Genomic DNA, 27,744 nt, shown 5'->3' on the forward strand with positions numbered 1-27,744 from the left:
GGCTGAGGTTGCTCCGCTTTGACATCGCGGTGGTCAGCAGTTCTGCTTTGGGACAGTAGCTGTTGAAGTTCAAAACACTTTTGGATATGAACTGACAAGAATTTTAAGTCGGTATGTCTTTCAGTTTCTTTACTGTCTCTGTCTGCTTCATAACGTTTGTTAACATGATTGTGCGCGAGAACTGGACACTGATTTATAGTCTGGACAGATGGTGTTATTGTGCTATAACCCTAAAATAACATCCATAAAGCAACATGTGTCACATTAGATGGACTTTTTATCAGACATCCTAGGAATACCTCACTCTTGATAATGTGAATTAATATGTATTTCCCCCTCATTTTCCATTTTATGGAATGTTAAATATCATATTCATGTTTATATTTAGTAGGAAAGTAAATAGAAAAGTGACATTTGCTTTTCTCCAAATTGCTGTGACAACACTCCCACATCATGTAAGTGATCATTAAAATGTATTTTCATTGACAAAAAAAGTTTTTTAGTAAAAAAAAAAATATGCATCTAACTTTTGATTCACACTATTTTGGCGTACACATTATAAGGCCTTCTAGGGTTTACTCTAAAAAAAAATGATTGGTTGAAAATGGACAAACCCAGCGATTGGGTAGTTTTAACCCAGCGGATGGGTTAAATGTTTGCCCAACCTGCTGTTTTATTTAACTCAACTATTGGTTAAAAATGACTTTAAATTAACCCGAAATGTGTTGGAAATTAAAAATCGGACACATAATTACTAGAGTCAACAATAATAATCAAAAAGTGAACATTTATTAACAAGCAATTTGATAAATGTTTATTGCTTGATTATCATTCATTAAATGTATTGATAAATGTTCATTTATTGAACATATTAATAAATGTTTCCAACATACTTTGGGTTAATTTTAAGCAACAATATAGTAATTTTTAAACAATAGTTGAGTTAAATAAAACGAACATTTAACCCATCCGCTGGGTTAAAACTACCCAATCGCTGGGTTTGTCCATTTTTAACCCAACTTGGGTTGTTTTTAATCCAGCATTTTTTTAGATTATGGAAAGAAACAAACAAAAAAACTATTATGATTAATAAAAAATACATTTTTAGACAGAAATGTCAAGTGTGATGTTTGAAATATGATTAATACTTTTCCATTGGTTAAAAGTCTCAATTATGATTTGGAAAGTTTCACTCCAAGGCAGTGTTGTTAAAGTAATTAAATTCACAAAATTACCTCTCTTGTGAAGAACGGTTTCCCAGCCACCTAAAAGGGGCTTAAATTTCAAAGAAAACATTTATGTTGGATGTTCAGAACTGGAGTTTTCCATTCTCAAGCGTGTTGACAGAAGCGTTTAACTTGTTCGCAGTGCTTACACCTTTCTCTCCCGTTCACAGGTTGGAAGGGCGGTGATGTTACACACAGAGAGTGTGCCAGGTGAAGCTTTGTTTCCCACACTCTGAACGCTGGCTTCACCTCAAAAGAATGACATTCTTCCGCAGGCTCCTGCGCAGACGACTGCACCCATGGAAGCTCGCCATCGTGGCGCTGGTGTTCGTGACTTTCCTGTTTCTGATGCAGCGAGAGGTGGTCAGTCAGAACCCCCAGGACGAACCCTGGCTCAAAGGGATTGTGGAGAAACGGGATGGCGTTCTTGGGATGGTGATAGGGGCGGTGAATAACTTCCGGGACGCTATGCCAAAGATGCAGATCAAAGCTCCAGTGAGGCAGCAGGAAAGCGAGGGCAGTCCGGCCTGTCTGTCCGGGTACTACACTGCCGCTGAACTCCGACCGGTCTTAGAAAGGCCACCGCAAAACCCCAGCGCCCCAGGGGCTTCTGGGAAGGCTTTTCACACTGACAACCTGGGCTCATCAGAGCAGAAGGAAAAGGAGAGAGGAGAGGAGAAGCACTGCTTTAACTTGTACGCCAGTGATCGGATCTCACTGAGCAGAGACCTCGGCCCTGATACGAGACCTCCAGAGTACGTGCCACCTTTATGCACCTTCTGACAAATCATCAGTATGGAAGCTTGTTTCCGGCACTGAATTAAAAAAAGAAGGTATAACTGCGGTATAATTCTGACTTTTTTTTCAATTGCGAGTTATAAAGTCAGAAAAAAATCAGAATTGTGAGATAAAGTCAGAATTGCGAGAAAATGGTCAAATTGTGAGTTTATATCTCACGATTGCGAGAGAAAAGGGTTTAGAGTTTGTAATGCACAGTTTATAACTTGGATTTCTGATTTTATATCTCGCAATTCTGACATTATTACTCTTAATTCTGACTTTATTTCTTGCCATTGCGAGTTTTCTATCTCACAGTTCTGAGAAATGAAGTCAGAATTGTGAGAAAAAAGTCAGAATTGCGAGTTTATATCACATTTTTGAGAAACATCAGAATTGTGAGTTTATATCTTGCAATTGCGAGAAAAAAGTCAGAATTGTGAGTTTATATAACAATTTTGAGAAAAAAGGCTTTTAGAGTTTATAATGCACAATTGTTAGTTTATATCTCGCAATTCTAACTTTATATCGTAATTCTGACTTTATTTCTCGCAACTGCAAGAAAAAAATCAGAATTGCAAGAAAAAAATCAGAATTGTGAGGAAAAAAAAGTCAGAATTGCAAGAAAAATGTCAGAATTGGGGTTCATAACACGTTATTGTTAATTTTTATCTCGCAATTCCGACTTTATTTCTCGCAAATTCTAACTTTATATCGCAATTCTGACTTTATTTCTCGCAAATTCTAACTTTATATCGCAATTCCGACTTTATTTCTCGCAAATTCTAACTTTATATCGCAATTCTGACTTTATTTCTCGCAAATTCTAACTTTATAATGCAATTCTGACTTTATTTCTTGCAAATTCTAACTTTATAACGCAATTGCAGAAAAAATCTGAATTGCGAGAAAAAAGTCAGAATTGCGAGAAAAAAGTCAGAAGTGCAAGAAAAATGTCAGAATTGCAGGTTCATAACACGCAATTGTTAGTTTATAATTTGCATTTCTGACTTTATTTCTTGCAGTTCTGAGAAAAGACAGAATTGCGAGTTTATATCACAATTTTGAGAAAAGAAGTCAAAATTGTGAGTTTATATCTTGCAATTGCGAGAAAAAACTCAGAATTGCGAGAAAAAACTCAGAATTGTGAGTTTATATCACAGTTTTGAGAAAAGAATTCAGAATTGTGAGATAAAGAGTCACAATTACCTTTTTATTTTTATTTTTTGTAGTGGCGGAAACAAGCTTCTATACATCAGACATCTTAAAGGGATAGTTCACCCAAAAATGAAAATTCTGTCATAATTTACTCACCGTTGTTCAAAACCTGTAAGAGTTTCTTTCTTCTGCTAAACACAAAAGATATTTTGAAGAATGTCAGTGAACAAACAGTAGATTGGCCCCATTGACTTCCAAAGTGCCCCCCCCCCCCCCCCATACTATGGAAATCAATGGGGTCCATTAACTATTTGGTAACCCATAATCTTCAAAATATCTTCTTTTGTGTTCAGCAGAAGAAAGAAACTCATACAGGTCTTGAACAACTTGAGGGTGAGTAAATGATAACAGAATTTTCACTTTTGGGAGAACTTCCCTTTAATGTTTGTCATTAAAGTTACAGCTACAAGAATATTATCAGTTAGTGAATATTTGGAAGCAGTATCTGTCTCATTCATATTTCAATATTCAGGGTTTCCACAGAAATATCAGGGAATTTTAAAATTGTTCAATAAAATCCAAGGTCATTGCCATTTATGAAGTGAATATACAATTTTCTTGTCACCATGAAATCAAATTGGACGACTCTTACTTTTTAAAATTTTTTTTATTGAACATTGCCGTATTTATCATAAATGCTTTTCCATGCACATTCATGTGCCCTCGTAAACTTTAATCAAAGTAACTTCCCTTAACTCTTATCTTCTCTCAACATCTCTTCTCTTCTCTGATGATGTGTTTACTGGTGCCAGGGTGGGACAACCAACCTGTCAATCACATGAGATCAACCAATAGCAAACCACAACCATCCAATCAATTTCCCATAGATAAAATCCAGTCCCGCCCTACAGCTTTTCTTTTTTGGCAAGCCATTTCACTCATCACAATAGGGAAGAATAGACTATCGCAACTTCCATTTCATGCCGCCTTTAATGAATTAATCTGCTGGATATTGAGCCTCATTCATGAAACATGAGAAAAACAGATGTGATTAAACCATTCTTGCATCAATCCTCACATTCAGCTCAATTAAAGTATTAATGTAAGAATGGAATTTTGATTTACTCAGAACTTTGTTCATGTTTCATAAAAGAGGCCCTGTGAATGCAGTCTCTATGAAATTATTATTTAAAAATAATCATCCAGTAATCATGACCAACTTGAAAAATCATGTAAAAATGGAAAGAGATTCATTAATCAAAAAGTGTGGGAATCTTGAATATTGTAAATGCGAATAATAATATATCTGAAAATTGTCATGCTGAAACTCTTGTAAAACTGAAATGTAAAAGTGTGATCTGCTTTTTTTTTTTTTTTGCTGAATCACCTTCTGATGTGGGTTATGGAGTGCTGGCTATCAAAACTCAATTCAAAATCAACAAAAAATAACATGTATATACCTTGTATGTAATTCCATTGCATATACAGTGAGATCCATAAGTCTGAGACTTCTATTTAGCATTTTTCTCATTTAAAACATTTTCAATAATATCTAGTCACATAACGCTTAGTGGCAGTTTTGCGTTTAATATATTTGCTTTATATGCATATTCTAAAATAGTTCTTATTTTTCATGTCATAGGGTTTCTTTGCTTGACATTTTTCAAAATACTTCATACAAGAATGTTTGTTTGCAATCTAGAACAGAATTTATTTATCTGTCTGGATAATCAGTGGCTCTGAAACTACAGACTAGCTTTTCTCCTCAGATTCGTTATATAAACATGTCTATGCAGATATTGCAACTAATGACAGACTAAGACAAAGATGAGCGTTTTTCTCTAATTAAACGCGTTTGTTCTTGCCCTTATTACTTTAGTGGAGTGATATACACAAAACAAAGCCTGGAGTTCCTACATTGCTCTTAGTTTTACAGTGTCACACAATTAGTCTGCAAAATGACATCCAGACTAGGGCTGGGTGACACAGCCAAAACAATTATGTCTTACTCTAAAAATGCTTAGAAGGGTGATTATTATTTTATATATATATATATATATTTTATTTTTTTTTTTTTTTTTTTTTTTTCAGAGAAATAATCAGTTCAACCAAATAGTCATTATAGCCAAATCAATCTGAAATGTTTATTGCAAGTAAAGTGAATAAAAATCTAGTTAAAATATGCACCAATATAAAATTACATAGAGAAAATTCATTTAACATTTATTTGTGTAGCGCTTTTCACAATGCATTTAATTTCAAAGCAGCTTTACAGAACATGCATGTTTCTGCATTACACTTTTTAGAGTAATTTGTTATCAGAGATGACTATGAAATGAAATATCTTAATAAAATGTTTTAATACATATCTACTATACAAATATTCTTCACTGATGATGTGTTTACTGGTGCGAGGGCAGGACAACCAACCTGTCAATCACATGAGATCAACCACTAGCAAACCACAACCATCCAATCAATTTCCCATGAACAAAATCCATTCCTACCCTACAGTTCTTCTTGTTCAACAAGTCATTTCACTCATCACAATAGAGAAGAAAAGACTATTGCAACTTCCATTTCATGCCGACTTTAATGATTTAATAATTGTTAATAATTTGTGTAGAGCTTTTCACAATACATCATGAATCAATCATTTCAAAGCAGCTTTACAGAAAATGCATTTTTCTACATTACAATTTTTACAGTAATCTGTTATTAGAGGTGACTGTGTCCAAGTAATGTCCTTAAGTCCAGAAATGAAATATCTTAAAATGTTTTAATACATGTTAAAAGATTTCTGAGAGATAATGAAAATGAAATGTTGAAAATGAATCAAACTTTCCAATGCTAATGCTTATTTTGCTACAATCTGAGATTATTTTAGTATGCTATTATAGTGTTATTCATATTTTGAATTTGTTTTTATTTTTGCATATTTTTTATTTTAATGAAGTTATTTTTTTAGTAATTTTGTTGTGTGTTTTTGTCATTTAAAAAAAAGAGTCTACAATATGTAGTAGAGCTGCACGATTAATTGTTAAAATATCGAGATCTCGATTCAAACACCCACACGATCTTATTTATTAATGACAACAATACCGGACCATCCAAATCTGTGTTCGTGCTGCTGCGCTGAGCCAAAGAGAGAAGTTTTAAACCACACAGTAGTTATTTCTGTTACAAATATTAAAATGATCACAAAAGTACTGAGATAAAAGTTTAAAGTTAATATATAAACACTGATGTCCACGTTAACAATCAAAATAGCGCAAACCACCAACTTGGCGCTTCAAATAATGGTTGTATCAGTTAGTTTTTACACCACTAGTTGGCGACAAGTGACTGTTAAAAAATGTGTTTGTCATTGAATCATTCATTCAAAAGATTCACTCAAAAACACTGATTCATCCAGTAATAAAACAAGTATTTATCAATGAGTCATTGAATTCATTCAATACTGTTCAAATTAATTAAACATTTTTCCACCAATTAGAGTCCAGCAATTAACATTTTGTCAGAACCTCTAGTAAATTACATGTTATTTTGTTTAGTAGTATATTCAGAATCGTGGGAAAATTGTGATCTCTATTTGAAACCAAAAAAATCATATCTCATTTATCCAGAATCATGCAGCTCTAATATGTAGTGATTATTATTTTTTATATCAGTTTTAGTTATTTTAAGTTAAACTAAATGGGAATGAGAAATGTTGGCAACTACCTGAAATAGGTTTAATATATTTAATTTAATTTAATATAATGTTTGTTTTATTTCAAGTAAGTTTCAAAAAAGTTTTAGTTTTAGTCTTTAGGAAAAGCAATGCCAAACAGGGTTGACTTGATGAGTAAAATGTTCCCTCTTTCCCTTTCCTTTTCCTCTAGATGCATCGAACAGACGTTCAGGCGCTGTCCACCCCTGCCGACCACAAGCGTGATCATCGTGTTCCACAACGAAGCGTGGAGCACGTTACTGCGGACCGTCTACAGCGTCCTGCACACCTCCCCTGCTCTACTCCTCAAAGAAATCATCCTCGTTGATGACGCCAGCGTTGACGGTAACTCACCTCAAGCTTGTGGCCTCACGAGACCATCCATGTGTTTTAATGGGCGTCCGGTTTCACTCAAGCAACCCGTTTTACAGAATTCTTTTAGGCCTGCTGACACCTGGCCGCTCGTGAAGCAGGTTACTACGGGAAACAGAGCTGTTTGGGAATGTTCTCAGAGGGGTTTTGCTCAGTCGGTGAAGGGGGTCTGAGGTATAGGGGGCTATCATTGGACTCTTAAAAACCAGATCTGTGACAGACGGACGAGAGGGAAGAAACACAAAGAGGAAAATGAGCATTTGAGCAGTGGTTCCCAACTGGTTTTACTTCAGGAGTCATATTTGACATTAGTGGCAACTCGACACCGCAACAAAATCGCTTGGTAAACCATAAGTGTCTTTAAAATCAAACCTTGAAATTTGTTGCTGCATAAATTTCGGCAATATACTAAATTATTGTTCTAATTTAAATGGATTTCAAAGGATTCATGTTCTCAGCAACTAAAACACACAGTGTTTTTCCTCGCTGTGGCTCGTGTTTAAAGGATTATTTCACTTTCTAATGAAAATTAGCCCAAGTTTTACTCACCCTTAAGCCATCCTAGGTAAAATATCTAGCTTCCGGACCGCCTTCAGTATTCAACTTGCGGAAAAAGCTTAAGTGGTGTGACGGCTGTTCCGTTTTTTTCCGTAACTTGAATATGTAAGGCAGTCTGGCGCAAGCTAGAAATTTTACTTCTTAACTTGTATATGGATATTTTTTTACACAAACACATCGCTTCGCTTCAGAAGGACTTTATCAATCCCCCCAGAGCCGTGTGGGGTACGTTTATGATGGATGGATGTGGATAGAGGCACTTTATTAACCCCCCAGTGTCGTGTGGAATATGTTTATGATGGATGGATGTGGATGGAGGCACTTTCTTCAGCTCATACTCATTCACTGCCATTATAAAGTTTGGATGTGTCAGGGTATTTATTAATATTTCACTGATTGTGTTCATCAGAAAGAAGAAAGTCATATACACCCAGAATTGCTTGAGGGTGAGTAAAACTCACTAATTCTCATTTGAAAGTAAACTAATCCTTTAATGTAGTCTAGTCTCTTTCACATTGTGTAGTTTTGTTCTTGGTTTTTGAGGATGAGGGCAACCTGTTAATATTGAAAAAAACAGAGATTGTAATATATATTGCGATATGAAAATTTCACCAGATGATTTGAATAGCTCTATTTCTAAAGAATTAATCATTCTAGGATTATTGAGGTGATTTTGTAGGGTAGTGTATCTGCATAGAAAATAATAAACAAATTACAAGCATAGATACATACAATAGAACAAAAGAATAAGATACAAATGGAACAAGCAGTGCTTTATGTTTTTCAGGTAAATCTAACTGTATTCTGGTACAGACGTTAAAGGTGCTCTAAGTGATGTCATGCGTTTTTAGGCCCAAACATTTTTTGTCACATACAGCAAACATCTCCTCACTATCCGCTAGCTGCCTGTCCTCTGAACACACTGTAAAAAAACGCGGTCTCTGTAGTTGCCACAAGCTCCGAAAACGTCAATAAAAGCAAACTGGTGCAAGAATGATTTTAAATGCGCGTTCTTGACTGTTTCATGAAGCACAGAGGGGGGGGAGGAGGAGGAGGGAGGGTCTAGCTAGCCTCTGGTTTGTTTGACAACACTTCGAACGTCAACAGGAAGTTATATCCACCCAGGATCACTTAGAGCACCTTTAAATAATCAAATGTAAATGAACACTGTATAGTCTTCACTGTGTAAATTAAATATAATTAATTAATTAATTTATCTTTGTTAAATCTACAAATGTGATTTTTTTTTTCTTCTTTTTCTTCTGTTGTTTGATTAACAATGATGACACAAACATCTGCGGGTAAATTAGGCTGCTGTCACTTTAAGACGAATGCACGGATCCAATATAATGACATGTATCTTTCTCAGTTGTTTACAACAATTACGAGTTTACATCTCGCAACTCAGAGTTGCGAGATATAAACTCATTACTGCGGGAAATAACGTCAGAATTTCGAGTTATAAGCTCAATTGCGAGAAATAAAGTCAGAACTGCGAGATATAAACTCATAATTGCGAGAAATAAAGTCAGAATTGCGAGTTATAAGCTCAGTTGCGAGTTATAAACTTATAATTGCGAGTTATAAACTCATAATTGCAAGAAATAAAGTTAGAATTGCGAGATATAAACTCATAATTGCGAGAAATAAAGTCAGAATTGCGAGTTATAAGCTCAGTTGCGAGTTATAAACTTATAATTGCGAGTTATAAACTCATAATTGCAAGAAATAAAGTTAGAATTGCGAGATATAAACTCATAATTGCGAGAAATAAAGTCAGAATTGTGAGTTATAAGCTCAATTGCGAGAAATAAAGTCAGAATTGCGAAATATAAAGTCAGAATTGCGAGATATGAAGTCAGAATTGCGAGTTATAAGCTCAATTGCGATAAATAAAGTTAGAATTGCGAGATATAAAGTCAGAATTGCGTGATATAAAGTCAGAATTGCGAGATATAAAGTCAGAATTGCGAGATATGAAGTCAGAATTGCGACTTACAAGCTCAATTGCGAGAAATAAAGTCAGAATTGCGTGATATGAAGTCAGAATTGCGAGTTATAAGCTCAATTGCGATAAATAAAGTTAGAATTGCGAGATATAAAGTCAGAATTGCGTGATATAAAGTCAGAATTGCGAGATATAAAGTCAGAATTGCGAGATATGAAGTCAGAATTGCGACTTACAAGCTCAATTGCGAGAAATAAAGTCAGAATTGCGTGATATGAAGTCAGAATTGCGAGTTATAAGCTCAAATGCGAGAAATAAAGTTAGAATTGCGAGATATAAAGTCAGAATTGCGTGATATAAAGTCAGAATTGCGAGATATAAAGTCAGAATTGCGAGATATGAAGTCAGAATTGCGACTTACAAGCTCAATTGCGAGAAATAAAGTCAGAATTGCGTGATATGAAGTCAGAATTGCGAGTTATAAGCTCAAATGCGAGAAATAAAGTCAGAGTTGTGAGTTATAAGCTCAGTTGCGCGAAATAAAGTTAGAACTGCGAGATATAAAGTCAGAATTGCGAGATATAATGTCAGAATTGCCAGATATAATGTCAGAATTGCAAGTTATAAGCTCAATTGCGAGTTATAAACTCATAATTGCGAGATATAAAGTCAGAATTGCGAGTTATAAGCTCAGTTGCGAGAAATAAAGTCAGAAGTATGAGTTATAAGCTCAATTGCGAGAAATAAAGTCAGAATTGTGAGTTATAAAATACTGATTAATTAAAAAATTAATTATACTGACCCCAGGCTATTGAATGGTAGTGTATATGGTTAGTTGCATTTGATTATTTCTAATTTATTTTACCCAGCTGAACAGATCAAAACAGACCTGCTATGCATTTTTGGGTTGAGAAGCACTGCGCTATATCTCACCTATCCGTTGCCCTGGTTGAATCACGTAGGGACTGAACTTTCTCTTTTGGCAGCCTTCCAATGTGAGAAACGAAAGCCAGGGAATTGGCTTTCAACTATTCTTTTACGCTCCCTCTTCTTTTAATTACACCCTCCGTCTCTCTTTCTCAAGCACTTTCAGCTTCCGCTGAGAAAGACCAGTCTTCTGTGTGTCGACCCCCGCGCTCAGAGGCAGCCAAAACCTATAGGACATCCCGCTGCGCTGCTGTGAATCATTTCAGCTGGTTTCAGCAGGCCTGTGTTTTACACCCTTACTCTTAAATGATTCTGAAGAGGATAATACATGTTATATCATAAATCATAATGTGTGTATTGGGAAAGCTACTCTTAAACTGCAGCTTCTCAAGGAACTCATAATTTAAAGTAGTTAAATGGTCAAGCAATGCTCCCTGCTGATAATAAAAAAGACTAAGGTGGTTAGGCTGGTCTGTTGTGGTGGTTTTGGGGTTTGTTCTGTGCCATTAGTGTCACCAAAAATAAATGCAAAAATAATGTCGTTAGTCTGATTTTGAAACCAATTTCAATTCAGTTTAGTGCTGTTAGTTGTATTCATCTCTATTTTTAGCTAGTTACGCCTCAGTTCTGTATTACATATATTATTATACCAAAGTGCCTGTCAGTGGCTTTGCCCTGAGGGCTTCTGGGAACTGCACTCATGAAAGGAGATATTTATGCTTAATGAATACATACCCGTATCTACTAGATTAAAGGTACGGCTTGAGCTTTGTCCTGCTCTTTTGGTAAAAAGGTATTATTATATCTTTTATCCCTGCATACTGAATCCAAAACATATCCTGACAGAATACTGAGTCAGTTTGAAGGCAAAATGTTAGACGTTTAACCATACATCATCTTAAAAGTAACATTTAGAAGCTGAAGGAGCACTGACTGACATAAATAAAACAGCTCTGAATTCTGTTCCAAAAACTGACTACATAGGCAGCTGCCTTCTAAGGGAGCATCCAAACTGAAGAGACATATGTTTGTGCTTTACATATGCTTGATATGCAGTAAGAACAGAAATACGTGAATAGGCATAATAGCACACACACAAATATTAAATATACACTACCAAAAGTTTGGGTTCTGTAAGATTTGAAAGAAGTCTCTTCTGCTCACCAAGGCTTCATTTATTTGATCAAATTAGGCATGTGATGGTATCAAATTTTCATGTTGCGATTAATTGATGAAGCTTTCATCATGGTATACGGTATTATCACGATATTAAAATAAGTTGCAAAACCATTTTTGTCAGTTTAACAGGTTTAAGAACTCTTTTTGCAATAAAACAAAAACAACTGACTGAAACTTTCAAACAGATTAAAATGCAAAAGAATTAGGCTATAAAGAACAACAGATAACACTTTACTCTATTTAATGCATTAACTAAGATTGAGCAATAGCTACAATTTTGTTACAGAAAGTGTTATTTTTTGTTAATGTTAGTTTAGAAACACAACTGATCATTGTTAGTTTTATCTCAGGTCCATTAAATAAGTTATTTTGATTTTAGTAATGGTATTAAATAGTAACTAAGAAATTAACATTAATTAATAATAATTAATACTTTAAGTATTTTTATTGTCAGTTTAGTGATAATGAATTAACATGTTAACTAATGAAGCTGTATGTTTTCAAAGTTTTACTGAACAATAACAAATAATCAGAACATTTCTAATCATTAGGGCATGTTGTAGTCCAGATTAAAATATAAAAATGTTTAGGTTTGAAAATAAATATCCTTTTAAGTCTTTTTTAAGTATTCAGTATTTGGTGCTGTGATGAACAACACTGAGATTACAAAAAAATGAATGGCTGTTTGAAGCATTTTAAAAACTTCACCAGCGCAGTTACTTTGTTTGCACGGTTTCCGTGGTAACCGCTGCACGCTGCTGTTCCATCAGCGCCCTCTGCTGTCAGAGAGTGAACGCGCACTTTCATTCAGCTCGTCTCCTTCACTGGTTCCGCCATGTGCTTCTTGCGCACGTTGGGATTGTTTACATCTGAGCACGTGTCCTTTTGACGCAGAATACAGCGGTGTTGTGCATTTTAGACGACTGATGGGTAAAGTATTCTTAATTGCCTTATAAAAGATTAATAATTGGTAATAAATTATTATTTACGGTATTCCGAAGTGCCGACGATTACAATATCGTGCATATTCATTATCGCGATTTATCGCATTACCGAATATCGCCACAGTCTAGATCAAAAATACAGAAAAATCAGTAATATTATGAAATATTATTGCAATTCAAAAAAACGGTTTTTAATAAGATTATATTTTAAATTGTAAATAATACCTGTGATCAAAGCTGAATTTTCAGCATCATTACTCCAGTCTTCAGTGTCACATGATCCTTCAGAAATCATTCTAAAATGCTGATTTTCTGCTCAAGAAACATTTCTTATTATTATCAATGTTGAAAACAGTTGTGCTGCTTAATATTTTTTGTGGAAACTGTGACACGTTTTTCAGGATTCTTTGATGAATAAAAATTAAGAACATTTATTTGAAATAAAATATTTAATTTAATTTATCCTTGCTGAATAAAAGTATTGTTTTCTCCCACCCCAAAATTTTAAATATGTATAATAGACATTGCTCTCATTTCATCTTCCATCTGGATGCATTTTGTACTGAGCTTGTTGCAATGCCTTCTGTGACTCCCTTCTCCGTGAAAGGAGAATTTTGCATAAAGAAAATATAACAATTATTGATTGTTCTTGTAAACTGCACAAACACGCATTGTTTTGACATTTCTGTTTCTCACAGAGCGACTAAAGGACGAACTGGACGAGTATCTGAAACAGCTGCACATTGTTCGCGTGGTCCGCCAGCGGGAGCGAAAGGGCCTGATAACCGCCCGGCTCCTTGGGGCCTCCGTGGCGACAGGCGACACTCTCACCTTCTTGGATGCCCACTGTGAGTAGCCAAACTCTGGCATGTGAAATCACTGAGTCATATGAGCGACTTGCCATTTTAAAGAGCAAATCACTCCCACTCAAGTGTGCTGGATTCACATTAATAGGGTTTGTCTCTTAATAAAAACACACTCTTTATAAGAAGCCTGTGGTCAGTTAGAGCTGCTCTGCAATGGAAAGAATCTGATGCTTTTTAATTCCGTCTGAGTTTAAGGCTTGTTAAACATTCATGATTTTATTTAGGTCGTGTTTGTGTCCTTCGCTGGTGTGGTTGACTGGGATATGGTCGGCAGAATGCAAAAATTGCTAAAATTGATTTAGAACACAGTCTTATTTATTCATCTCGGCTGTGTTTATTCATCTGAGTGTTTGTAAGTAAACACATTCAAGTAAATTAGAGTAAGAGAGGATGGTTTAGCCTAAGGATAGGAACGTACTCCACACGAGTGTACACACTTAAAGAGGCCATATTATGCCCTCATAAAAAGTCTTAATTTTGTTTTTGGGGTGTATTAGAATAGGTTTTCATGCTTGTATGTTCAAAAAAACATTATTTTTCACATATTTGACATTGTTGGAGCACCTCTCTTCCCAGTCTGCCTGCAACGATCATAGCTCAGCTATGGTCGCAAGTTCTGTCGTTATCAGCATTGTTAAAAAGTGTGTGGTTGGAACGACAGCTCTCGACCTGTAGTTAGACGCGTAGTTTCTTTTTTAATAAACCCCTATCTTAAGCAAAATAAGCAAGCTGACATTTAGTACACTCTATATATTTTATTTTGAATATATACAAATGTCATTTACTGTATGTCTTTTAGTTTGTCAAGTGATTTTTGAAGAGTGTGCATGTGTGTTATGTGCTCTAAGAACAAGCCTATGATTGAATCTGGAAATAAAGCAAAATAACTGAGAAAAATGTCTATAATTTATACCAAACATCTAGCATTAATTCGATTGAACAGATTCATTAAAGGGGACCTATTATGCCCCTTTTCACAAGATGTAATCTAAGTCTCTGGTGTCTCCAGAATGTGTCTGTGAAGATTCAGCTCAAAATACCCCACAGATCATTTATTATAGCTTGTCAAATTTGCCCCAATTTGTGTGTGTCCCTTTAAATGCAAATGAGCTGCTGCACCTGGCCCTTTCCAGAAGAGGGCGGAGCTTTAACAGCTCAACAACAACAAAGCTGGAGAATCTCACGCAGACAAAATGAGGATTGTCAGTAACGGTGTTCAGCCTTACATTGTTCAAACCGGAGTCGACACTGATGGAAAGACTCAGGAAGAAGCAATGTGCTCTGATTGGTCGGCTGGACCATTGTGTTGTGATTGGTCAACCACTTTGAGTGTGTTTGTGAAATGTCACACCCCTTTACCATAACCGTGAATTTCAACACTCTATTAACTAACTCACCCCGGTCTCTTCCCCTTTATTTTGTGTATTCCTTGGGTGGGAATTATTCACATGAGGGATACTGTGATGTGTTCGTTCCCAAAAGAAAACTCAAGACTACAATGGAGGCGCACTAAAGAAGCTTGAAATTGTAAAACAGCAGAATAAGTCGATTTTTCAAGATGCTTCAGCTTTATCATCATTCGTTTGTTTAGGTGAATGTTTCCACGGATGGCTCGAGCCGCTGCTGGCCAGGATAGCGGAGAACTCCACGGCTGTAGTGAGTCCTGACATCACCACCATTGACCTGAACACATTTGAGTTCATGAAACCCTCACCGTACGGACAGCACCATAACCGGGGCAATTTCGACTGGGGCCTGTCCTTCGGCTGGGAAACCCTGCCGGATCATGAGAAACGGAGACGCAAAGATGAAACATACCCAATTAAGTAAGGAAACGACAATATACAATATAAATGAACACTATTTACTCATGCCATGACTTTCCAGAGCCATGAGACTTATACTACAAAGAAGTCTCTTTTGCTCACCAAGACTGCATTCAATTGATCAAAATAGTGAAAATATTACAATTTAAAAGAACTGTTTTCTATTTGAATATATTTTAAAATGTAATTAATTCCTATGTGTTTTCCTTTTGTGCTCAGTGGAAAATAAAAAGGTTTGGAACAACATGACTATTCCTTAAATGCTTTGACTGAGAGAGTAAATAGATTTGATAATACACAAAAGCGCATTGTTTGTTTTCCAATAAATGGTTTTATTAGCCACCCACACACACACACACACACACACACACACACACACACACACACACACACACACACACACACACACACACACACACACACACACACACACACACACACAAAACACACATTTCAGTCATTTTCTGTCTAATGAAAAACATTCAAAGCAAAGAAACATTTACACTAATCGCATTTGCCCTTGCAGGACGCCAACGTTCGCAGGGGGATTGTTCTCCATTTCCAGAGATTACTTCTACCATGTAGGAAGCTATGATGAGCAGATGGAGATTTGGGGAGGAGAAAATATTGAAATGTCCTTCAGGGTGAGTCAAAATTCATTTTACACAGTCCTGTGATTTATGAACCTCTTTAGGTTGTTCTTTGCACATGTACACAACCGTTCAAAAGTTAAGAAATTAATAGTTTTATTCAGAAAGGATGCTTTAAATTGATCAAAAGTGACATTAGAGTGTTACAAAAGATTTCTGTTTCAAAAAAATGTTGTTGTTTTGAACTTTCTAGTCATCAAAGAATCCTGAAGAAAAAAAATGTATCACGGTTTCCATAAAAATATTCAGCAGCACAACTTCAACATCAATAAGAATAAGACATTTTCATAATATTACAGTTTTTACTGTATTTTTGATCAAATAAATATACAGCCATGGAGAGAAAAAGAGACCAACACCAAACTTTTGAATGTTAAAAAAAATTAGAAGTCAACTTTGAATGAAGCAAGACTGGCTTCAACATTTGCAATGTAATGGATCAAACACTTTTAGAGATTCACAGCAAGAAAATTATATTAATTACAACAGTTCAAGTTCTGTTGGGTAGCCAAATTTTCTTGAGTTATTTGAGAAATTACCACATTTATTATGATTTAAGTAAAAGAAGTGTGTATGTAACTTAAATTTGCATTAACTTAAATTTGTAGGGACTTTAATGAACATTTAAGTGGTAATGCAAATGAATCATTGAGTCATAATTTTTTTGATGAATGAATCACTTTCCAACTTTAAAATTTAAATCATTGACTCTCAAAAGGAAGGATTGGGAAACTAATTAAACAACACTGTCTTTATTTAAAAAATTGGTTATGAAGCTTCCTAATGTCTGAGTATTGGATAAATAAAGCTCTTCTTTTTCCTCTCATACTCAGTCTTAATTCACATGCTTTTCTTGACCTCCTGCTCTCGTCCTTCAGGTGTGGCAGTGCGGCGGGCAGCTAGAAATCATCCCCTGTTCAGTCGTTGGCCACGTGTTTCGCACGAAGAGTCCGCACACCTTCCCTAAAGGCACGCAGGTGATCGCTCGCAACCAGGTGCGTCTGGCTGAGGTGTGGATGGATGACTTTAAAGAGATCTTCTACCGGAGGAACCAGCAGGCCGCTCAAATTGCCAAAGAGGTACAACTCCCAACATTCCCAGTCCCTCACTATTGTAACATTTTGCAGTTACAATAAGATACTGTAAAGGTTTAGTTGAATCATATTGTCATATGTTGCCCCATATAGTCATGGGGAGGGTGTGTGTGAGTGTGTGTGTGTGTGTGTGTGTGTGTGTGTGTATATATATATATATTAAACAATAAATATATACAATAATTACAATATATATTACAATATTATTATATACAATGTATATTAAACAATTAATAATTATATACATAATATATAACATAATATATACATAAATAATTATAATAATACAAATTTATTTATATAATAATAAAAGTTTAAATAATTTAAAACATAAAAAAATTAAAGTTAAAAAGCTATATATATATATATATATATATATATATATATATATATATATATATATATATATATATATATATATATATATATAATTAAATAAATGTTAATAAATAAATGTACATAAATAATAATAAATAGTAATAAAATAATAATAAAAGTTTAAATAAGTTAAAACATTTTTACTTTTTAACTTTCATTTTCTTTTATATGTGTGTATATATGTATATATATATATATATATATATATATATATATATATATATATATATATATATATATATATATATATATATATATATATATATATATATATATATTTGGCTGTTAAAGTAAATAGTTTATTTAATTTCATTCTTTTTAATGTATTATTTAAACTTATTTTTACTATTATTATTTTATGTACATACATATATATATATATATATAAACTGTAAATAAATACATTTAAATAATAAGTAAAACTGTTTTTAATTAATTCTTTTAAGATAAATTATGTAAAACAAATGAATTCGCTTGTTTTAATAATTTGCATTTTTTTTTTTTTTTTTTTACAAATTTAATTATTAAAAATAAAATATTTTATTTAAATTAGTCTCATTTATTTATTTGTTTATTCCATAATTTATTATATTTTAAAATTGTATTAATACTTTTATTTTATTTACATAATTAATTAATCTGCCACCCTTCAGTTGTGTTATACAAATGGATTTCCTGCATTTGTTTGCTGGCATTGCTCTTGAGTTAAGAGCTATGAGACTAAAGGCCTTTTGCCAGGCTTTCATTGTGCTGGTCTTCTGCGACCTAAACCACAGAAATCCTTCAACATTCCCAGCGTGTAGCCAAGACCTGCTGCTGGTTCATAGCCGTAGACAGACAGCTTTAAAGTGGAGCCTCAGACAGCCTGTGGGCAGCTTTAATATGAGATTCAAAGGCAGGTTTCTGTAATGAAGCTACCATCTCTCACTCTTTCTCCACAGCACTCTTTTGGAGACGTCTCCAAGCGTGTAGATCTCCGGGAAAAGCTCCAGTGTAAGAGCTTTTCCTGGTATTTGAAGAACGTCTATCCGGAGGTCTTCATGCCTGATCTCAATCCGCTGCAGTTTGGCGCGGTGAGTGTGTGTGTACAGTGGCTGGGATGCCCCTCTTTCGCTCTCTTTATTCATCTCCCTCTCTGGTGTTGTGTCTGGCCACTGCGGTTTCCCACCATGCAGCGGATCTCGGAGAAAGCCGTTCTGTAAAACCTTGTTTTAACAGCTTTCATGTTACAACACCACAATCCGTTCCATTTCCTCCTTCAGCCCTCCCTCTGTCTCCCTCCAGATAAAGAACGCCGGGAAGGAGGCATGTTTGGACGCGGGAGAGAGTAATGAAGGAGGGAAACCTCTCATTATGTACCCCTGCCATGGGATGGGAGGAAACCAGGTAATTGGAGCAGGAACAGTTTGTCCTGTAAATGAATCAAGTGAATTGAGGGAATGACATATGAACCACTTTGTTTTTGAGTGGTTATAAGAAATTACCAAAAAATTCTAATAATTTAAATCAGGTGAAAGTTCTTTTTTTTTTTCTTTTTTCTTTTCTTTTCTTTTCTTTTCTTTTCTTTTCTTTTCTTTTCTTTTCTTTTCTTTTCTTTTCTTTTCAGTAAACAGTAAAAAAAAAAAAAACAACAACATAAAATCCATACAATTCAGTCACTATATAATATAATATAATAATAATTTTAAGATGAAGGTGCTTTTCAGGTATTAATTTTATTTTATTTTATTTTATTTTATTTTATTTTATTTTATTTTATTTTATTTTATTTTATTTTATTTTTAAATTATAAAAATTGTCCATACAATTCAAACATTCTTATATTATATTATATTATATTATATTATATTATATTATATTATATTATATTATATTATATTATATTATATTATATTATATTATATTATATTATATTATATTATATTACATTATATTATAAATCAGATGAAGGTGTTTTTTTGAGGTATTTATTTTCCTTAAAGGAACAGAAAAAAAAAAAAAAAACTATAAAAATAGTCAATATAATTCGATCACCATATTATATTATATAATAATTTAAATCAGATGAAGGTGCTTTTTATTTTATTTTATGACTGTGCCTTTGAGGCATGTATTTTTATTTTATTTTCCTTAAAGGATCAGTAAAAAAAAAGGGAAAAAAAACTATAAAAATAGTCCATACAATTCATGCACTGTATTATATTATATATATATTTTTTTTTAATCAGGTAAAGTTTATTTTATTTTTTTATTTTATTTTATTTATGTAATTTAAAGGAATAGTTAAAATTATTTTTTATATTATATTATATTATATTATATTATATTATATTATATTATATTATATTATATTATATTATATTATATTATATTATAATTTAAATCAGATGAAGGTGCTTTTTATTTTATTTTATTTTATGACAGTGCCTTTGAGACATATATTTTTATTTTATTTTCCTTAAAGGATCAGAAAAAACAAACAAACAACAACAACAAAAAAAATAAATGAATAAAATTAGTCCATACAATTCAAGCACTGTTTTATATTATATACATTTCTTTTTCAATCAGGTAAAGTTTATTTTATTTTATTTTATTTTTTTATAAATTTTATTTATTGTTATAATTTTTTATTTTTTATTTTATATTTTTATGTAATTTAAAGGAATAGTTAAAATTATTTTTATTTTTTATATTATATTATATTATATTACAATTTAAATCAGATGAAGGTCCTTTTTATTATTTTATTTTATTTTATTTTATTTTATTTTATTTTATTTTATTTTATTTTATTTTATTTTATTTTATTTTATGACATTGCCTTTGAGGCATATGTTTTTATTTTATTTTCAGAAAAAAAACAAACAAACAAACAAAAAAACAATAAAAATAGTCCAAACAATTCAAGCACTGTATTATATTATATAATATTTATTATATAATTTTTCTTTTTCAATCAGGTAAAGTTTTATTTTATTTTTGTAATTTTGTAATTTTGTAATGTAATTTAAAGGAATAGTAAAAAATATTGTTATTATATTATATTATATTATATTATATTATATTATATTATATTATATTATATTATATTATATTATATTATATTATATTATATATTTTAAATCAGATGAAGGTGCTTTTTATTTTATTTTATGACAGTGCTATGGAAGAGGATTGGGGCCAAGCAGTAATAAAAAAAAAAAACATCTCGAGATTAAAGTTGTTAAATTGCGAGAAAAAAGTCGAGATAAAAATGTTGAGAATAAACTCGTTAAATTACGAGAAAAAAGTGGTTAAATTTCGAGAATAAAGTCGAGATAAAATGTTGAGAATAAAGTCATTAAATTACGAGAATAAACTTGTTAAAAAATGAGAAAAATGTTGTTAAATTTCGAGAAAAAAGTCGAGATAAAATGTTAAATTGTCGTTAAATTAAGTCGAGATAAATCGACTTAATTCTCAACATTTTATCTCGACTTTTTCCTCTAAATTTAACGACATTTTTCTCATAATTTAACGAATTTGTTCTCTTAATTTAATGACTTTTTTCTCGTAATTTAATGACTTTATTCTCAACATTTTATCTCGACTTTTTTCTCGAAATTTAACTAAATTTTTCTCATAATTTAACAAATTTGTTCTCGTAATTTAACAATGTTTTTCTCGTAATTTAATGACTTTGTTCTCAACATTTTATCTCGACTTTTTTTTTCTCTCGAAGTTTAACAGTTTTTTCTCGAAATTTAACAACTTTAATCTCGAGATGGTTTTATTTTTTTATTATTGCTTGGCCCTAATCCTCTTCCGTACAGTGCCTTTGAGGCATAAATTTTTATTTTATTTTTCTTAAAGGATCAGAAAAACAAACAAACAAACAAACAAACAAACAAATAAACAATAAAAATAGTCCATACAATTGAAGCACTATATTATATTATATAATATTTATTATATAAGATTTTTTCTCAACCAGGTAAAGTTTTATTTTATTTTATTTTATTTTATTTTATTTTATTTTATTTTATTTTATTTTATTTTATTTTATTTATGTAATTTAAAGGAATAGTAATATATATATATATATATATATATATATATATATATATATATATATATATATATATATATATATATATATTTATATTTATATATTTATTTTTTTAATATAATATTTTAAATCAGTTAAAGGATCTTTTCATGTATTTTATTTTATTTATTTATTTTAATTAAAGGAATTTATTAAAAATACCATAAAGGTAGTGTATACAATTCATGTACTATATTCCAAGTTCTGAAGTCATACGATGGTTTTTTGTGACGAACAGACCAAAATGTATGTTGTTATTCACTCAAAATCTTTTCCTGTGCCAGATCTCTCAAATGTCTTTTGCCAGGCAGTCGGTCATCAAAACTTGTGCGTCACTGTTTTTGAACGCACTCATGAATGAAATTTGAGAGACATTTGTTCTAGGTGCATTACAAATATCATTTTAATTAGTTCCTTTGGTATATTTTCCAGAACCTCTCAAGAGTTTCCAGGCAAACATCTTTATCTGTTTAATGAAATGTTTTCTTGGTGGTGAAGGTCATTTCTCTCCTCTGATCGTACAGTATTTTGAGTACTCAACTCATCACGAGATCAGGCACAACATTCAGAAGGAGCTCTGTTTGCACGGGACCGATGGAGCCGTCAAATTAGAGGAGTGCCAGTATAAAGGTCACAACACCATCACTGGACCTCAGCAGAGATGGGAGCTCAGAGAGGTAAAACAACATTTTAAAGGCCACGCTGGAGCTCTTGTTTCTCACACGCACTGTTTCTCTCTTCTTCACAAGCCTCTGATCTTTAAACTCAACTCCAAAGCTGCCTGAGGCTGTGCTGTGTTCCTCAACTCACCCTTCTCTGAAGCCAACATTGTCTTTAGAGACTTGTCATCTCCTGTTGTGCTTGTTAATGCTCATTTTCATCAAATTCAAACATTGATTTGCAATATGAGTGGCTTTGTTGCAAAACCTAGTGAGCTACCTTGCTGTTTACGGTCTACTTAGTTTACTTTTTCCAAGTACATTTTACCAATTCCAATCCACATCAATCTTAATAACTACTATTAATATTGTTTTTAATCATTTATAAGTGATATATAATTGTTCATGAAGGCTGGAAATGAAAAATGCCCTATATTCAGGTGTGCAGAATTATTAGGCAGGTTTTCTTTTACAGGCAAAATGAGCCGAAAAAGAGATTTAACTCTGACTTGTAAAGTCAAAAATTATTAAATACTCATGAGAAGGACACAATACTAATGTAATACTAGAAATTGCAAAGTTGAAGCATGACCAAGGGACAGTGAAATGCTCATTGGGTCAGCTGGGTCATACAAAAACAGCTGGAGAAGAAAAGACACGTTAACTGCAAAATAATTAAGAATTAAGGTGAAGAATAAAGTGTGAAACCATCAGGAACCCTTTAGTCTCCAGCGCCACCATTTTCCAGAACTGCAACCTTCCTGGAGTCTCCAGAAGTGTGAGGTGTCAGGATCTCAGAGACTTAGGTTAGGTGAAGAATCCTAAAAAGCGACCTGCTCTTAATAAGAATCACAAGCTGAAGTGTTATAAAGTACATGAAGACTGGGTTTTTATAGGCCTTATAGACAGACAGCTTGAGAGTGACTCCTGAAGGACCAGCACCACATCCTCTTGTACCACTGTTTGAAGAATTTATCTTCCAGAATCTGGCAGTAAGTTTTGGAAGATCATTTTTAGTCCATCTCTGCAAGACGGACATTTCAGGATAAGAACTTCTTCCAAAACTGTGTCTTTTCTTTTCCACTTGTTTTTGTATGACCCCGCTGACCCAATGAGCATTTTGCTCTCCCTTGCAATTTCTAGTATTGCATTAGTATTGTGTCCTTCTCATGAGTATTTAATAATTTTTGACTTTTCAGTCTGAGTTAAATCTCTTTTTTGGCTCATCTTTCCTGTAAAAGAAAACCTGCCTAATAATTCTGCACACCTGAATATAAGGCATTTTTCATTTCCAGCCTTCATGAACAATTATATATCACTTATAAATGATTAAAAACAATATTAATAGTAGTTATTAAGATTGATGTGGATTGGAATTGGTAAAATGTGCTTGGAAAAAAAAATATGATCAGAAAATCAACTTGCCATTAATTCTGCACACAGTGTATATGTGTACGTATGTATATGTTTATATATATATTAGTGCTGTCAATTGATTTAAAAAATAACTAATCACATTTTTTCTGTAATTAATCGTTATAAAAAAATAGGACTTATTTAATATTTTATGTAATAGGTAATAATTTCACGGTTACTTTCCAAATTAATGTAGAAACAACTTTTAAAAAAAGTATATTTTAAATATTTGTTTAATGGCATTTTTATGAATAAAGGTCAGTATCACTAATACTGGTACTGATGTCTCTATGAAATTGATTGTTTTAAAAAAAAACATTAATTATAGACATTCAACATTACAGTATAACCAACATTTACTTGGCTTTAAAAAAATAACTTTAATTTAAGTGAACTTAAAACAATCTTCACATAAACCCATTATATCGTATTTACCTATTTATATTATATTATATTTTATTTTATTTTATTTTATTTTATTATATTATATTATATTATATTATATTATATTATATTATATTATATTATATTATATTATATTATATTATATTATATTATATTATATTATATTATATTATATTATATTATATTATATTATATTATATTATATTATATTATATTATATTATATTATATTGCCTACAGAAATTGAATAAGGTTATCTAACACTTTAAGTCTTCACTGAATAAATAATAAATTAAATATAGATTAATCCTTATTAAAGCTACACATTTCTCTGTTACCTCTGTTCTTTGATTAACATTAATGACAGACTTCACAGCAACTGGTTTATTAGGCTGCTGTCACTTTAAGAGCTGCCACTGCCAAACATGCTGCGGATCTGACATGTGACTCATTTCCTCACAACTCTTTAAGTTTCTTTAAGATGTTATTTAACTCATTAAAGACTGCTTATTGTTTGTTGGAGCGCGAAAGAGAACTCAACATGACACGACATTCACAGACAGCACGTTTTTGCTTGTCTTGTGACTCTTGAATGGTTTAAAGCATTTGCATAAAGAAGAGCATGATCATATAATGTAACATTAGCCAAATTATGACGGAAAAAAAATGGATGCTGCGTTAAATATTTTGAATGCGATTAAACTGCAAAAATTAATCTCATGCTTTAACGTGCTTATTTTAAATATGCTGCCCAAATTTGGCCTTTTGCTACAACCCATGGGTCTGAACTGAAGCACACATGGTGCCTTATAATACTGCCTACATAGGCGTCTCGCCTGTGGAAAATCAAAACTAAATTTTTTAAACAGACTCAACTCAAAGCATATATTCAAGAATACAGACAACAACAGAAACAAGCTTAGTTAAGTGCATGTCTTCCTGTCTAATGCTAATTTAAGCTTGCTAATGTTTGTTTTTGTGATTTGGCTGAACTGTAGTGCTGATAGATCCTGCTCTGTTATTTTATTCCCTTTGCAGGATCAGCTGTTCTATAACAAGGGCTCAAAACAGTGCCTGAGCGCTCGTCACGAGAACCCCTCTGTAGTGCCCTGCAATCCAGCTGACAAATACCAGCTCTGGGTCTTCATTTGAATAGCAGGACCGCTGACACACACACACACACACACACACACACACACACACACACACACACACACACACACACACACACACACACACACACACACACACACACACACACACACACACACACACACACACACACACACACACACACACACACACACACACACACACACACACAGGGTCCAAAACTAACTTGTAACCACAGCTGCCAATGGGGAAAAAAATTACATGCCATACATGAAATATTACAGGCCATGAATATTTTACAGTATTTTACCAGTCAAAATTTTGGAAACATTACTATTTTTAAGATAGACATTTTTACATCAAGGCTGCATTTATTTGATCAAAAATACAGAAAAAAACAGTAATATTGTGAAATATTATTACAATTTAAAATTATGGTTTTCTATTTTAATATACTTTAAAACATAATTTATTCCTTTGATGCAAAGCTGAATTGTCAGCATCATTACTCCAGTCTTCAGTGTCACATGATCCTTCATCAATTGTAACCAAAATCCTTGAATTGCTTATGATTCCTATCCTGCCTTAATTGACATTTATCTTACCTCGTCCACAATCTTAGATGGATTTTTTCCACTAAGTGTGTCATAGTGCACAATGACGTTGCCTTCTCCTCCTTTCTCAGCAGATGGGTTTTAATGATTTGTGATTCAGGGCAGATGATCAGTCCATTTAAACTGAGTAACATTGTGACAAACTTTGTTGTTTACTTGCTAAAGCCATTTTTTATTAGTGTCTGGTGTTAGGCGAGTGTTAATTTTGGACCCTACACACACACACACACACACACACACACACATACACACACTACCGGACAGAGTCTTCTATCTGACACAGATAGAACTTTAATTTATTTTTGTATGTGGAAAATATTGCTGCTGGAATGTTGGAATATCTGTTGGACCAAAAATGGAGCATGCTCAGACATTCCAGTCTATAGGGGCCAAGACACCTTCTGGGTGGGCACTCAAAAATGTACAGTGAAGTTTTATTTTCTCTCTCTGTTTGTGTCTGAAAGACTACAGGACATGTTTCCTTGCGCAGTTGCTTTTCTACATTTTTTACCAGAAGAGCTCAACCACAGTGATGCTCAATATCAGCTAACAGGAGCAGAGGCCTTAAAATATTCTTCAAATAATTTTATGCAAGCAGATTTCACAGCACCAAAGACTTCTTGAAAGTATTTGCTTCATATTCCCTTTTGTTGTGTTTTCTTGACACATTTCTGGGGTCATTCCTGTTCTGCAGCACCTTTTGAAAATGTAATTCTTGTGATGTAATTTTAGGGAGTATTTCTATAAAAGAATTTAGCAGACTTTCAGGAAAACGGTCTGGTTAAACTCAGACACTTCAGGTGTATTTAATCACAAATTAAATATTAATCACAAATTAAACAAATTATTTTGTGTTTTGTTAAAAACATTTCAAAAGAAATGTAATAATTTCATTTTTTTATTGTAGAAAAGTAGCAAAAGATGACAAAAATGACAGCATTAACTCAAACCAAAGTATTAAAATGAATAAATCACCCTTATGTTCACATAAAAAATAATGATTATCACCTTTTAAAAATTTATCACACTTTTAAAAAAAAGTTTATTATTTTATCCAGTATAATAAGACTTATATGATGGAGACATAAAAATGTGCTGCATAACAGGAATGTTAGTGATTCTCGGTCAAAAATTTAAAATGGAATTTCTGTGGGTTGTTTTTATGTTTTTAGCCATTAAATCTGTGTTTTTTTAAATATATATTATAGGTGTTCTTTGTATATTTTGACATGCCGTTGAGCAATGTGAATATTTGATAAGCGTTCTGACCATTAGGAACAGAAAGTGACGGACACAGACTGGCAGTAGGGGGCGCAATTATACAAGCCTCTGCCTTCAGAATATTGAGTACTGACACACAGAACTGAATGACCTGCAAAAACAACAGATGAGAAATCTATTGTTACTTTTAACAATTACATCAAATGTTTACAAACATTAAACTGGTTTAAAAACATGATATTGCCATGAATCGATGTAGATCAATGTTCTTTGTTTGGAATATATTTTGAAAAGAAAAAATTGTAAGTGTTTTTGAATTACAGAAGTTAAAAGTTCCTATTAAAGATGAAGAAATGTAATGTTTTTGATGCTGTTATTTTATCTATCTATCTATCTATCTATCTATCTATCTATCTATCTATCTATCTATCTATCTATCTATCTATCTATCTATCTATCTATCTATCTATCTGTCTGTCTGTCTGTCTGTCTGTCTGTCTGTCTGTCTGTCCGTCCGTCCGTCCGTCCGTCCGTCCGTCCGTCCGTCCGTCTGTCTACAGTATCCTTCTGTCTCTCTGACTGTCTGTTCTTTTGAAGATTTTTAAGGCAAGG

The 27,744-nt window shown here is 32.8% G+C and overlaps 1 protein-coding gene across 1 annotated transcript; it reads left to right on the forward strand.

The window, feature by feature from the left end:
• On the forward strand, positions 1-27,477 carry galnt3 (UDP-N-acetyl-alpha-D-galactosamine:polypeptide N-acetylgalactosaminyltransferase 3 (GalNAc-T3)). Its single transcript, XM_067409181.1, has 11 exons — positions 1-111; positions 1,397-1,981; positions 7,046-7,218; positions 13,500-13,649; positions 15,259-15,493; positions 16,020-16,137; positions 17,022-17,222; positions 18,557-18,688; positions 18,900-19,001; positions 22,230-22,382; positions 25,223-27,477. Exons 2-11 carry the CDS (start codon positions 1,485-1,487, stop codon positions 25,334-25,336), a joined length of 1,875 nt encoding a protein of 624 aa, XP_067265282.1. The 5' UTR covers positions 1-111; positions 1,397-1,484; the 3' UTR covers positions 25,337-27,477.
• Positions 27,478-27,744: the final 267 nt, after the last annotated feature.

Source organism: Chanodichthys erythropterus, chromosome 14, assembly GCF_024489055.1.
Source record: "Chanodichthys erythropterus isolate Z2021 chromosome 14, ASM2448905v1, whole genome shotgun sequence".
Classification (NCBI taxonomy): Eukaryota; Metazoa; Chordata; class Actinopteri; order Cypriniformes; family Xenocyprididae; genus Chanodichthys; species Chanodichthys erythropterus.